This window comes from Myodes glareolus, chromosome 26, assembly GCF_982192425.1.
Source record: "Myodes glareolus chromosome 26, mMyoGla1.1, whole genome shotgun sequence".
Classification (NCBI taxonomy): Eukaryota; Metazoa; Chordata; class Mammalia; order Rodentia; family Cricetidae; genus Myodes; species Myodes glareolus.
This window is the reverse complement of record NC_142051.1, coordinates 5,964,215-5,977,217: the sequence shown is the minus strand read 5'-3', so window position 1 is coordinate 5,977,217 and position 13,003 is coordinate 5,964,215. Positions and strand designations below refer to the sequence as shown.

General features: G+C 44.1%; 1 protein-coding gene across 2 annotated transcripts in view; it reads left to right on the top strand.

The window, feature by feature from the left end:
* The window catches only part of Srgap1 (SLIT-ROBO Rho GTPase activating protein 1), a 274,372-nt gene that overhangs the window by 179,712 nt on the left and 81,657 nt on the right, over positions 1–13,003 (top strand). For both annotated transcript variants that reach the window (XM_085683398.2, XM_085683397.2), the window contains exons 5-6: positions 6,013–6,195; positions 6,668–6,796. In XM_085683398.2, coding sequence (XP_085539524.1) covers positions 6,013–6,195; positions 6,668–6,796 — 312 coding nt within the window. The remainder of the gene's footprint in view (positions 1–6,012; positions 6,196–6,667; positions 6,797–13,003) is intronic.

The window sequence follows — 13,003 nt, the reverse complement described above, 5'->3', positions numbered from 1 at the left end:
GTTACCGAAGAGCAAGAAGGCCGGAGATGTCAGGAGGAAAGATCATGGCCCACCGTAGTCCAAATGTTCCTTTAAAGGGACCTGCTGTCACCCTGGTTTCCAATAAGTCTTTGGCGTCATCACCCCATGGCTAAGTGGAGGCCAAACTCAGAAGGATAGATAGGCTGAAGCTCTCCAAACCCCTGGAGGGACCAGGCTCCCCATGCTGCAGTTTCTGGTATGACTGGGGTGTCTCAGTGGCCCGTCCTCTCCTTGAACCTTAACGCTTTCTGGGAAACAACAATGATGGATTTCCAGGTTGTGGTCCCAGCCTGCTGGTTCTGATAGGATGTTGACCTGCAGAAACTCAGTTATAATTGGAGGTGTGTATGTGTCTGTGTGTATGTGTGTGTGTGTGTGTATGTGACTGTGTGTGAATGTGTGCATGAGTGTGTGTGCATACATGTATGTTACATATGAGTTTGTGTACAAATGTATATGTATGAATGTGTACATGAGTGTGTATCTGAGTGTGTGAATGTGTGTCATTATGTGTGTGTGTGTGCATGTATATGTTATATGTGAGGGTGTATGAGAATGTATAGTGTGCGTGTATGTGTGTGTGTGTGTGTGTGTGTGTACACATGCGCTTTTATAAAAAGACTTCTCCCTTAAGTGGTGGACACGGAATGCTGGAACGTTTCTCAGAACTTGTAGTGGCCGATGGCTAGTAAGGCGGCAGGCTGTGGAGTTAGGAAATCCTGTCAGGAACATACTTAACATCACCTTCTTCCTCTGCCAAGCCAGTGCACATTTTATTCAGAGGGACCCAAAATTTCCATACTTACTGTGGGGTTTGAATGAGAAATGTCCTTCTTCATAGGTACAGGTGTTCAATCACTCGCTCCCCAGCTGGTGGCTTTCTTTGGAGAAGCCATGTAGAGATGCTCCCTTGCTGGAGGAAGTACAACACTGGTAGTCAGCTTCAAGAGTTCGAAGCTTTGGACCACATGCACGAGCTGCCTGCCTTCCCCTTCCCCACCACCAATCCCTCCCACACGTACAACATACCCTGCTCCGGTCTGTGCTTGAGGTTAAAGTCCTGATCCAGCCACCATGCATGCTTGGCTAGCTGGCATGTCTCTCCCCACTGCCATAGACTCTTATCTCTCTGTACCCCTAAACAGAATTAAACTGTTTCCCACAATGCACTTTTGATCGCGGTGTTTTGCCACAGCAACAGAAAAGGAACTGGCTCTGTATTTCACAGATGGCTTTGAACTATTTGTCTTAACCCTCGTCTAATCTCAGGTGTTTGATAGTGTGCTCATTTGGATGCCAGGGATAAAAAGCTGCCAGGCATACCGTCGGCATTTAGCGAGTGTTTGTTAAATGTAAGAGCATGCCGTGACGTGAGCTCTCATCCTTCATTCCCTCTCATCAAGTGTCTCTTATCCATGTTGTAGCTGAAGTAGAATTAAGGCTCTAAAGGCACAGAGAATTCTCTTGTCGGTGTCCTGGCTGATTTACAAGATAAGCCGTGATACTGGGTGGCACATGGACCTCTGTAGCTCATGACTGGCAGTGTGAGTGCCATTAATAAGTCAGGAGAGTTGAAAGAAAAAGGGTTTTTCCATTCATAGAACAGGAAACAGGATTTACGCCCACCTTAGGGGATAGGAGGAAAATAGCTATACCTCTCAAAGAGTGACTAGAAGAATTAGCAAAGCACTTAGAATCATTGTGTCTAGCAGGTAGTAAGCATTTAATAGGCTAAATACATATATGTGTATGTGCACCTATCAGAACTGATGGTGTAACCATAGATATACGCATATAATATATACTCTGTAAAGTTTAGTGATTCCACACACAATGTGGAATCCACAATAACTCTATAAGGTGAGCAGGAGGGCATTGAATAGTCTCCACCCCGAGCAATTGGTGATCCGTTCTTCCAATCCGTATCTCTAACGTCTGCGCCAGAGTCCAAAGGTAGAAACTGTGGCTTTCGCCCACTGATCCCCAATGTGCACATTGCTTTCAGATGCATAATTACCTCTCTTCTAGAATATTGAAGTATAGCACAGGTATGTTAGATTTTATGGCTTAAAGTACAAGGCTGGTGTCAGTTAAATGTCATGGGCCTTTCAGTAAGAAAAAAATTCAACAGTATCTATGCAAAGGTTATGATGTAATATTTCCCAGGCTCACAAAAATATACACAGTGTGGGCCTGGGGAGATGACTCAGTTGCTAAGGTCTAAGGAAAAATCCCCAGGACCCATGTAAAAGCTCAGGTGTGCTAGCTGCACTTGTAACCTCGACACTGTGGGAGAACTGAGACAGGAGGATCACTGGGGCTTAGCCTCCGGTCCAGTTCTGGGTTCCCTGTGAGCCGCTGTCTCAAGGAAGTGAGGAGAGAAGAAGTAGAAGATGTTGTGTGCCATCCTCTGGTCTTCACAAGTGCACATACACGTGCCACACGCTCACACACAGCAGATACACACTCACACACAGAAATATAGTAACAAAACCCAGTTCTCACTCAGGAGCGCTTTCTGCCGGACTGTATTTTTCCTGCAGTTCGGGAATGATAGCTTGAAGATACTGACTGGGAATTATGCATGAACTTTTAGTAGAAAAGAATTCAAGCTGGGAAATGTGCCCTGAGACCACATTTAAATAGTTAGATGCCCACGGGGTCATTGGTATGCAAGGGATATGTTTGCATTAGCCGAAGGAAAGGCTGATGTGTTTCTCGCAGTACCTATTCCAACTCCACCTTAAAATATAAAAGTTCTTTTTCTCTCTGAGAAACGGGATGGCTGTGTGCTGTTTCAACGACAAGCACGCTTGCCTTCTGCCCGCTCACATTTTGAATCGGGCAGTTCAGACTTGTGTTCCTTATCTGCAATTAGAATTCTCAGCAGGCTTGGAGAATTTTTTCCCCCTCCCCATCTTTTTTAAAAATTCATTCACCCTAACAGTTACCGCTTATGAGGAGAGTGGAAATCCTGAGTCGAACCAGGAAACCAAACAAAGTTGATTATTGAACCAGGTAAAGTAACCCCAGGCCATCATACTAAACCTCCACTGTGGTGAGACACGCTCCCCACCCCCCATTCACCATGTCTTACAATAGTTCAGGCTCAAGTGTGCTTCTTGTAACACACCCTGCTAGAAGCAGACTTGGTGTGCTTACTTGTGCACTAGGCTTAGTGTGTGCGAATTAAACGTGCTTCATCTAGCCCTCAGTAGGCAAGTAACACAAGACTTCCGAAGACAGGTCTCTTTCTCAGTGGGGTATTAAAAAGAAATTTACCTACGCACAGCACCATCTGGGCTGCCTTTTCATCCAGCGGGGGTAGATGTTGTTATTTCTACCTTTGTGTTAGCAGGGAAAGTAGAGAGCCAAGCAGCTCTGAGAGTGGCGTACATGTGTGGAGTTATCCTTTCCCCGCCATTTTAAGATGTGAGTGGGGCCTGCATGGTATGTGGGTTTGCTCCAGGCAGGGAATATAAACAGAGCCCAGCCTTGAATGGCAAGGTGTGTAGTAGATTCACTGACTCCGCTGTTTGCCCAGCTGCAGGCTCACTCCTTTTCATCCCCCAGCTGCCCAGCTGCTTCCTGATGCTGTTTTCTTTGCTTTTAAACTAGAGTGGGCAACCAGACTTCCTCCAGGTCCAGTAATTACTATAAACAGACAACTTTCCGAGGGCACAGGGCTGCACAGACGTTGGCGCTGCTTGGTACTTACGCCTTCCTCTGGTTTACTTGGTACTGACTTTGCAGGCTTTAAAGAGATGAGCACAGTCGATGAAAGCAAGACTCTCCAGCAGTCCCCAGTTTTACTCCTCCAGTCATCCTGGGAGTGCGCTGTTGGCCCCCATGAAGTGTTCGCTTCCTACCTTTTCTGCGGTCCTAGAGAAACAGCAGTTTTGCACGGCTCTATACTTAAATGAGTTCATTTATTCTAATGATACATCCAGGTTCCAATCTATTTCAAAACTCATCTCTCCAAATGAGAAAAGGAAAGTTTATTACTTTAAAACATTACTTGTACCTTAACTTCTTAACAACTACACCTTAATTCCAAAATCGAATCTGGATAACTTGGTTATTTGCGGGTGAAATAAAACCTGCCTCCTGGGTTTCACTGGAGCATCACACCTAGTGTGGATTGTTTCTCGTGGCAAAAATAATTGTGCACAAAATACAGGCCTTGCGAGTCTCCCCAGATACCTAACCCTGAATGTAGCATTAAAATTATGTGGGGAAACTGTCATTTCGGTAAAGTTTCTTAAACCTTATGTGATGAACACCAAGACTAGAGAGATGGCTCGGCAGTTGGAAGTACTAACCCAAGTTCAGTTCTCAGCACCATGAAAGGTAGCTTATACCTGCTCATAACTCCAGTTCCAGGGAGATTCAGTACCTCTAGCCTCCTGGGGCAGCCACACAGACACAATGCATAACACATAATTTTTTAAAAATGTAACTGAAAGAGTAATGCATACCTTTATTATCCAGGAAGATATTTATCAAATATCTAGGCTAGTTTTTTGGAGTACTTTGAAAAAGTATAAAAACAGCTTGGTTTATTTCTTTAATTAAAGAGTATAAACTTAGCAATGCAGTTCAAAATCACACAAAAATGTGTGCATTTTCTCTAACATCGCAGTTTTACCTTGAGAAAATTGTCCTAGGTGACACAGTGTGTTCATGGACATCCTCGTAGCAATGACATACCCAAAGTTGTTAATAGTTGAAGATTTAGTCATATCCATAGGAAAGAGGTCTATAAAAATCATTTTATTTATTCCCAAATTTTATTAAACTAATAGTTGTATGTGTTGTTCCCAGTAAAAGAAGAGAGTGCACACGAAGGGGTTTAGGACAGCCCGACCCTAACACGACCAACAGCAGCACGTTAGTCAAGTGTGGTGCAGGTGCTTGGAAACTCTGTCCAGCCTTAAACATACATTTTAAAAGAGCCTTTGGTGATTCAGATGGAAGTGGTTCAGTCAGCAAAGACGCAAGTTCAGACCCCCAGAACCCATGTAAAATTGAAGAGACTCTCCGTGGAAGGGGATGACTGGAATCCCAGCGCCACCAAGAGTGGTAACCGGAGCCTGGCTGAATCACGGGATTTCAGGTTTGATAAGAGGCCATGTCTCAAAAGAACAAGGGCAGGGAGCGTGTGAGGGGAAAACACCCAACCCTGACCTACACACACACACACACACACACATACACACACACACACATGCACGCCTGCACACATGCCCATACCCATTCTAACAAATGCTACACCACAATATATTTGTTTTAAAACACATTAAAGTTATATATATTGGTTGATTCCAAATTTTAACTGGAGAAATAATACATGGTACTTTTAAATGAAGGGTGTGTGTGTATGTTTATGGGGAAAGACTTGACTCTAAGCCAGATCGTTACAGTGTTGTTATTGTTTTCTGTTCGTTTGGTGATCGCCTTTCTGTATCGTTCATTTTCCTACACCGAAAATAAAGTATTACTTCGTGATCAGAAAATCCATTTTATTCTAAACCTTGTACAAATCTTAATATTTATGTTGGTATTTTGACAAATACATTTTGTTCAGGACACGTCCTCTAAGTAAGGACTGTACTAATGCGGAGCTCCAGTTAGGCTAAAATTTACCCATGAATAGGTGGCTTGTGCCGCCAGTTCATAGCTCAGAGGAGATTGGGGAGCACGTTTTCGCGTGTAAAAGAACTTTGCACACGTTGAAAATGTGCGTAAGCCTCTGTAAATCATTTTTCATCAGAGCCTGTCCCCTGAACGCCTCCTCCCATCAGGTGAATTTGCGTATTTGTTTGGTTTATACAGAAGCAGGAGCCAAAACTCGCCTGTCTTACTACCATCTGACTTTCCCCCTCGCCAGTTGGAAGGTGGTATTTTTTAACATGCACACCTCATAGCAGTCCCGTTCACTGAGAACACTGCAGACAGACATCGCCTAACAAGCTGGGTCACTTTTCCCAGGTGATGAAGACATACCACATGTACCACGCCGAGAGCATCAACGCAGAGAGCAAGCTGAAAGAAGCCGAGAAGCAAGAGGAGAAGCAAATTGGGAGGTCCGGGGACCCCGTCTTCCACCTCAGACTAGAAGAGCGGCACCAGAGGCGTAGCTCCGTGAAGAAAATTGAAAAGATGAAGGAAAAGGTAGGTTTAAAACTCCATCGCAGAGCCTGGGCTCCTCATATGAGGAGACAAGACAGTCCTAAAAACCCTGATCCACCAATAATAGACACACATGGTGAATGACTATGAAAAGACATGCGTTTCCTCCCATGGGAGTGGTGACTGTTTAAGACACATAAAATTATGTCAGACAGCTGGACATCATTTCATGGTGAATGCCAAGTGTTCAGGACAAATCTGGAGAACTAGAATATTGACAGAGAGAGTTCAGTGAAAGTGGGCCCGGAGCCCAATACATTGTTGTTATTCCCAGAGCCGGGGAGCTTTAGTTTGATATTTAAATCACATTCGGAATGCACTTTCCACAAAAGACCTGGGGATCATTTTTATATGTGGAATAAATTGCTTAGATTCATGAAAACCCGCATGTATTTCTGTCTTATTAAAATGACTTCACTTTTGTTCCTGATGCCTGTGTCTTCTTCATTACCAGAGACAAGCAAAATATTCAGAAAATAAGCTGAAATCAATTAAAGCAAGGAACGAGTATCTCCTGACACTTGAAGCAACCAATGCCTCGGTGTTCAAGTATTACATTCACGATCTTTCAGACTTAATCGATGTAAGTACTTGACGGTTTGTATACAGAAAGTAGCATTCATTAATGAGACAATGCCATTATTTATTAGTATAATGCGGTTTACGTAGTGCTCAGAAAAAAGTAATTCTGACCTAACCACACAAGATACTTTGACAGGATCAGTTGTAAGATGCGTATGGCAAAGCATAATTGCAAACTAAATCTGATGAAAGCAAATTGTTATCCTGGTAGACTCAACCGGAAAGGAAAGATTACAGTTTTCAGACCATGCCATAGCACCGCTCCGTTTGCGTCAACTCAAACTAATTCCCTAGGACTGGGGCTATTGCTCAGGGAGAGACCATGACCCTCTCGTGTACAGAGCCCTGAGTTTGATCCCCAGCACTGCAGAAAACAAAACAAACCCAAAAAAGCTCCAAGAAAGCCACAACCCACATGTAGTCTTTACTATCTGAAATCCAGGGTGCCTTCATTTTGATTTTTATGTGCGTGATTGTTTTTGCCTGTTCATGTATATGTGCAGCATGGGCGTGCCTGGTGCCCTCAAAGGCTAAGCTGATTCTGGCAAGAGACACACTTTCTTTCTTTCCTACAAAGTAGCAAGCCCGCACCAAGCACTCCTTTGCTAGGCTGGTTTTGGGTTATTGCTTTGTCAGTGCTAGGGAACAAACCCAAGGCCTCGCACCTGGCTGCAGCCCAGTCCCTTGATACTGACATGCATAAGTGTATGCATAGACAAATAAATATAACTATAGGCGGGTACATACGTATTTGTAAACACATGCTAAGGTTTCCAGGGCCTGGCACATGTTACGTGCTCGTGAACTAAGTGCTGAGTGCTTAAGTCAGCTGTGCTAAGTGCTTAGTCTACAGCGATAGTACTGACTGGGGCTAAAGAGCCGCACATAACCTCCCTCAAGCATTGTCCTGGACCCTGGAGTTTCATCAGTGAACAACACAAAGTCTTTATCATTGTGTTCTTTACATACGTGTTGAGAGACAAACTCTAAATTGTGTGTGTGTGATGTGTGTACATATTTAAAGTGAGGACTGGTGGTATTTTAAAGCTAGCCAGGCATAGTGGCACACACCTTTAGTCCCAGTACTAGGGAGGCAGGTCTCTGTGAATTTGAGACCAGCTTAGGCTACATAGCGAGTTCCTGGTCAGGCAGGGTGACATTGTGGGACCCTGTCTCAAATCAACCAAGCAAAAAGAAATGTAAGATATTGCCATGAGTGTTCTTTTCTGCTGGGAAAGGCCTGATACTTGAACCAAGGCGTAAGCTGGGAGCTGCACAGGCACCCAGTTCCAGGACGGAATCCCCTACAGCCGCACTGGCTGGGTGAGAGCTACAGAGGCAGAAGTGTGTTCTGGAGGCAGAAGTGCCACTGACTGCAAGCACAAGGTGCTCATGGGATATGCAAGTGGGTGGTCTGGTTGGAGCGGAGTGAGTGAGGGCCGCATGGACTGACCACAGCCATTGAGACAGTGAAGGTCTGGACTCTGCGCTCAGTGTGGTAAGGAGCCAGCCAAGGGTTGGAAGAGAGAAATGACTTCAGCTGGTGTATATTTGGAAGACTCTGCAAACTTCATGGAAAGAAGACTGAAGGGTTTGGTTGTCTGGTCGTCAGGGAAGGGCACTATTTGAAAAGACTAGAAGGGCGAGGAGGTGTGGCCTTCTTGGAGCAGACGTAGCCTGGTTGGAGGAAGTGTGTCACCAGGGGTGGACTTTGAGGTTCCAAAAAGCCCATGTCAGTCCCAGGTCCTCTCCTTCCGAGGGCAGATCAGGATGTAGCTTCCAGCAACTTCTCTAGTATGCTGTCTGTCAGATGATAATAGAAACTGTAGCAAGCCCCTAATGAAATGCTTCCTTTTGTAAGAGTTGCCTTGGTCATGGTGTCTCTTCACAGCAACAGAGCAGTGACCGAGGCAGCTAGCCAGCAGGACCCAGGGTTCTTCCTCCCCAGCGCTGAAATTGCAGGCACACACTGCTGTATCTGCCATTTTTCTCTGGATTCTGGAGAGCCCAAATGCTGGTTTTCATGCTTGAGCGACAGGCCCTGTGCCTAGTGGGCCGTCTCCCCAGGCCCTAAACAGAGATGTTTTTTATCTCCAGATGCACTTGACTCTGCTCTAAATAGACAATGGTTAAATGTGCCAAGTGATTTTCAGCCTTTTCAAAAGTTTTAAAGATCAACCTTAAATTTAAAACATGAACAGTTCCTAAAAGTCATGACTGAACCATGAAGTTTGAAAGAAGCGGCATGGAATCGGTTTGCTGTCAGAATCTGCCAGAACCGAAGGCCCTGAGATAAAAGGGAACCATTTTCCCTGATTTGCTTTTTTTTTTTCAGGCAGTGTGAAAGTGGATGTTCTAAAATGGCTGCTTATTTTGTGGGGTCCCATTTTGCATATATAGTAGTGAGCTGAAAACCCATTAGCTTGGCCCTTCCTGGTGGAATAGAAACAGCTTGGCTATTATCCCAAGGTTCCTCAAATCCTTTATGCTGTGTGAGTGTATTTAACGATGTCCTTTTCATTCTGAGCTATCTGATATTAATGGAGAGACCTGCTATGTCTCCAGTGAGAGGAAGTCAAGACAGTGTCTTTAACGTGCCATTGAAATGACATGAAGGTCACTCAATGAATCTCAATAGTCACAGCTTCATAAAGTCAGAGAATTGAGGAGGGGGCCTTTTTGTAAAGATCTTCAGTTCACCCATCTCACATCCATACCCAACAAATTTGCTATGATGGATGATCATAAATAGGTCGATTCGTGTGACAGGAAGTCAAGGATTTTCCATAGGATATGTATTTTAAATTATTTTATTAGTTCAGGGCCAGCACATGTAGACTCTAGAAAATTTAAGATGTTTCAAGCCGTGAAGAAAGCACCGTGCTAATACAACTGAGATTATCAATGACGAAGCTCAGACTTGATGTACCCCCACACATACACACATATGCACACACATGTGTACGCACATACACAGAGAGATGTGCACGCACACATACACATGCACGCACGTGCACACACGCGTACACACATACGTGCACACAGATATGCATGCACACATACACATGCATGCACGTGCACACACGCGTACACACATACGTGCACACAGATATGCATGCACACATACACACACTAGATAAGGAAGTCGTTTAACCTGCTTTCTTTCTGTTAGTGGCCTCGGAAGCTGCATTCCCGTTTCTCGCTCTAAATTGTGCTTCACAGCCGCTGTGTCTAGATCACACCAAACTGAGCGCAGTGTAGGACACTTCCCTGGGCCATGCAGACGTTAAGTCTCTTCTTGACAAAGCCCTTGTGGAAGAGACAGACACAATATTCCTCCAAATGCCCCAGCTTCTGGATTTGTCTCATCACATCTCTGTTGGGTGTTTTATTGAGTTTCTCTGCCCCCTACAAAATTAACTTCAGTCCATGAAGTCAGTCGGCCACTCCACAGCAGACGCCATCATAGATGGCATGACTGCGTCTTGTGCAGCAGCTGGGGTTTAACTCCCCGAGAGCAGTGCACACATCGGCTTAGAATGTCGTGACTCCGATTCCCCCGTCATGGAGTTAAGTGTTTTCCCTCTTAACAGATAAAAAGTTGATATCAAAAAGTCTCTTTGGTTTGGAGTTTGTTGAGATGTAGTAGTTTGGAACCTTGGCAACACCTGAGTTGTGATTTACTCTTGGTTAGCAAAACCCTTGCTTAGGCTGTAAATTAAAGGGAAGTCAAGGGTTTGTTTTCTAATATAATTGAAGCCCAAGATTAATCGATTTGCATATGTACCAATGATGCCTTAACTAATTCAATATCCTCCTTGTAACTACTAAGGCTAGAAACTTTAATAATTAATTAAACACTTTCATAGACCTATTCAAATATTTTTTATTTATTTGGAGATTTTTGGATACTTAAAAGTTATTGAATGATGTTAGTGTTTCTTTATTGAATGAATAAAGCCTTTATTTACCAATACTTGACTAGGTAAATTTGATCTTTCTCTTTCAGAAATGTGTAACAGAGTAGAAAAATCTCATACTTTAAAAAAATAAATGGGTCTTAGAGCCCTACTAGGATTTCAGTCAGTCTTAAGGCATTGATTGTGCTTTTTGAGATCAATGGATTCATTTTATAATTTGTTAAGAGTTGTAGGTAAATGGATGTTTTGTGCAAATTTAAAGTGTTAACTCTTATAACTCAACTTTTTGATATGCAAGATAATGTGATGAAGAATATGATAGCTTGGCTATTAACGGAGCATCTGGTTGTGGTTGTTGTTGTTTGTGCGACTTGAAAATAGATGAATGCCAAGTACAGACAATGAGAGTAGACATCTCTGGCTCCAGACCCGCTCTGAAGGGATGTGTGGACAAAGCAAGCTTGACCTTACAGGTGATGGCGTCAGCTCTTCACAGAGCAGCCACGCGAAAGGAAGAACACGGTCACTTCATTTTTGCTTGCAACATTTTTAGTCTTCTGCAGTGCACAGTGCTGTTTCCTGCCCAGGGAAAGGCAGAGGAGGGATCGTGACTAGGAGGGATAGTGCCAGGAACTTCCTAGATAGCAGCAATCCTTGTTTTAGATTTATTTATTTTATGTATCTGACTGTTTTGCCTGAATGTGTATATGTGCACTGCATGCATGCCTGGTGCCCACAAGATTAGAAGAGGGTGCTGTATCCCCTAGAGCATGGGATGGTGTGGATCCCATGTGGAAACTGGGAATGGAACCCAGGTCCGTGTGTGTGTGTGTGTGTGTGTGTGTGTGTGTGTGTGTTCTTGATGTTTTGCCTACATGTGTGTCTACATGAGGGTGTTAGAAACCCTAGAACTGGAGTTATAGACAGTGAGCTGCCATGTCGTTGCTGGCAATTGATCCTGGGTCCCCTAGAAGAGCATCCAGTGCTCTCAACTGTAAAAAAAAAAATCTGTAAAAGCAAAATCAAGATCTTTTACAACCAGAAAACAAATCCTGCAGACCATATTTCTCACTGAATACTGAGTTTCCAGCGATTTTCTTGATGAAAGATTTCTGTTTTGCGTGTTTGCATGTAGTGGTGATTGGTGTTTAGGATGTGTATGTGCACACGAGGGTGTCTAGGTGTGGTGTGCCGTGGTGCACGTGTGGAAGTCAGACCGTGGCCTTGGGTACTGATGCGCCATTTCCATGTTTGAAGCAAGAGTATTTTGTTCCCGGCTGTATTTGCCAGGCTCAGTGGTCCATGGGCTTCTGGGGATTCTCTTGTCTCTACATTTCATCTCACCCTAGAAGTCCGGTGACTACAGATGTGCTCCTCACTATACCCAGCATTATGTGGGCCTTAGGGATTCAAGCTTGGGTCCTTAGATCTGAGCAGCAAGCCCCTTACTCACTGATCCTTCTCACCAAGAATGCAGTTTGGCTGGCCTGAAGAACAGGTTGACCTTGAACTCACAATGGTCCACCTGCCTCTGCCTCCAGAGTGCTGGGATTAAAGGTGTGCACCACCGCGCGCGCGCAGAGTGCACAGTTAAGTGCTCAACAGTAGGACTCCCTAATCTATTGTCAGATCCACCATTCTGTAAACTTATCATTCTTAAAACAATAACTGGGTCTAAGACTTCATTTCTGATACCACGGCCTCTTTCCACACAGATCCATACTTCTAAGATGCAGCCGGAGAAACTAAGTCTTCAATGATAAAATGCTATTGGTCCCTTGTCACCAAGTATGTGCCCGGTGATAATTAGTTGTCACTCCTGCAATACAGTTCCGTTTCTAACTTCCCCCTCGGAAGGCTGCAGCCCCCTTGGAGGCTTGAAGGCTAAGCCTTTCTGGTGGAGTATTTCCAGGAGATAATCTCCTACTCCAGCCAATTTTCTCCATGCAGATATCTGTCACACACGCTTTCCTGGCCATTTGTACAGAATGAAACTGAAATTAGATTGCAGCACCAAGCCCCTGCTGCCTTTGGTTTATCATTTCTGAATAATCAGTTATGCTAAAGCTTTTAACCTTATCTTTTTGTCTCTTGGGACCTACACTTCATTAAAAAGCAACTTATTCAGTTTCCTTAATTAGTCAGATTTTCCCCCCATGCGCGGTGGTATTGAGAGTCATCTGTGAAAACCTGCCAGAAAGAGATACTGTATTTCCCCATTAGATCTGAACTCTCATTAGAAAGATTACAGAGATCGTGTTCAGTGGGTTGGCATATCATATCGATCA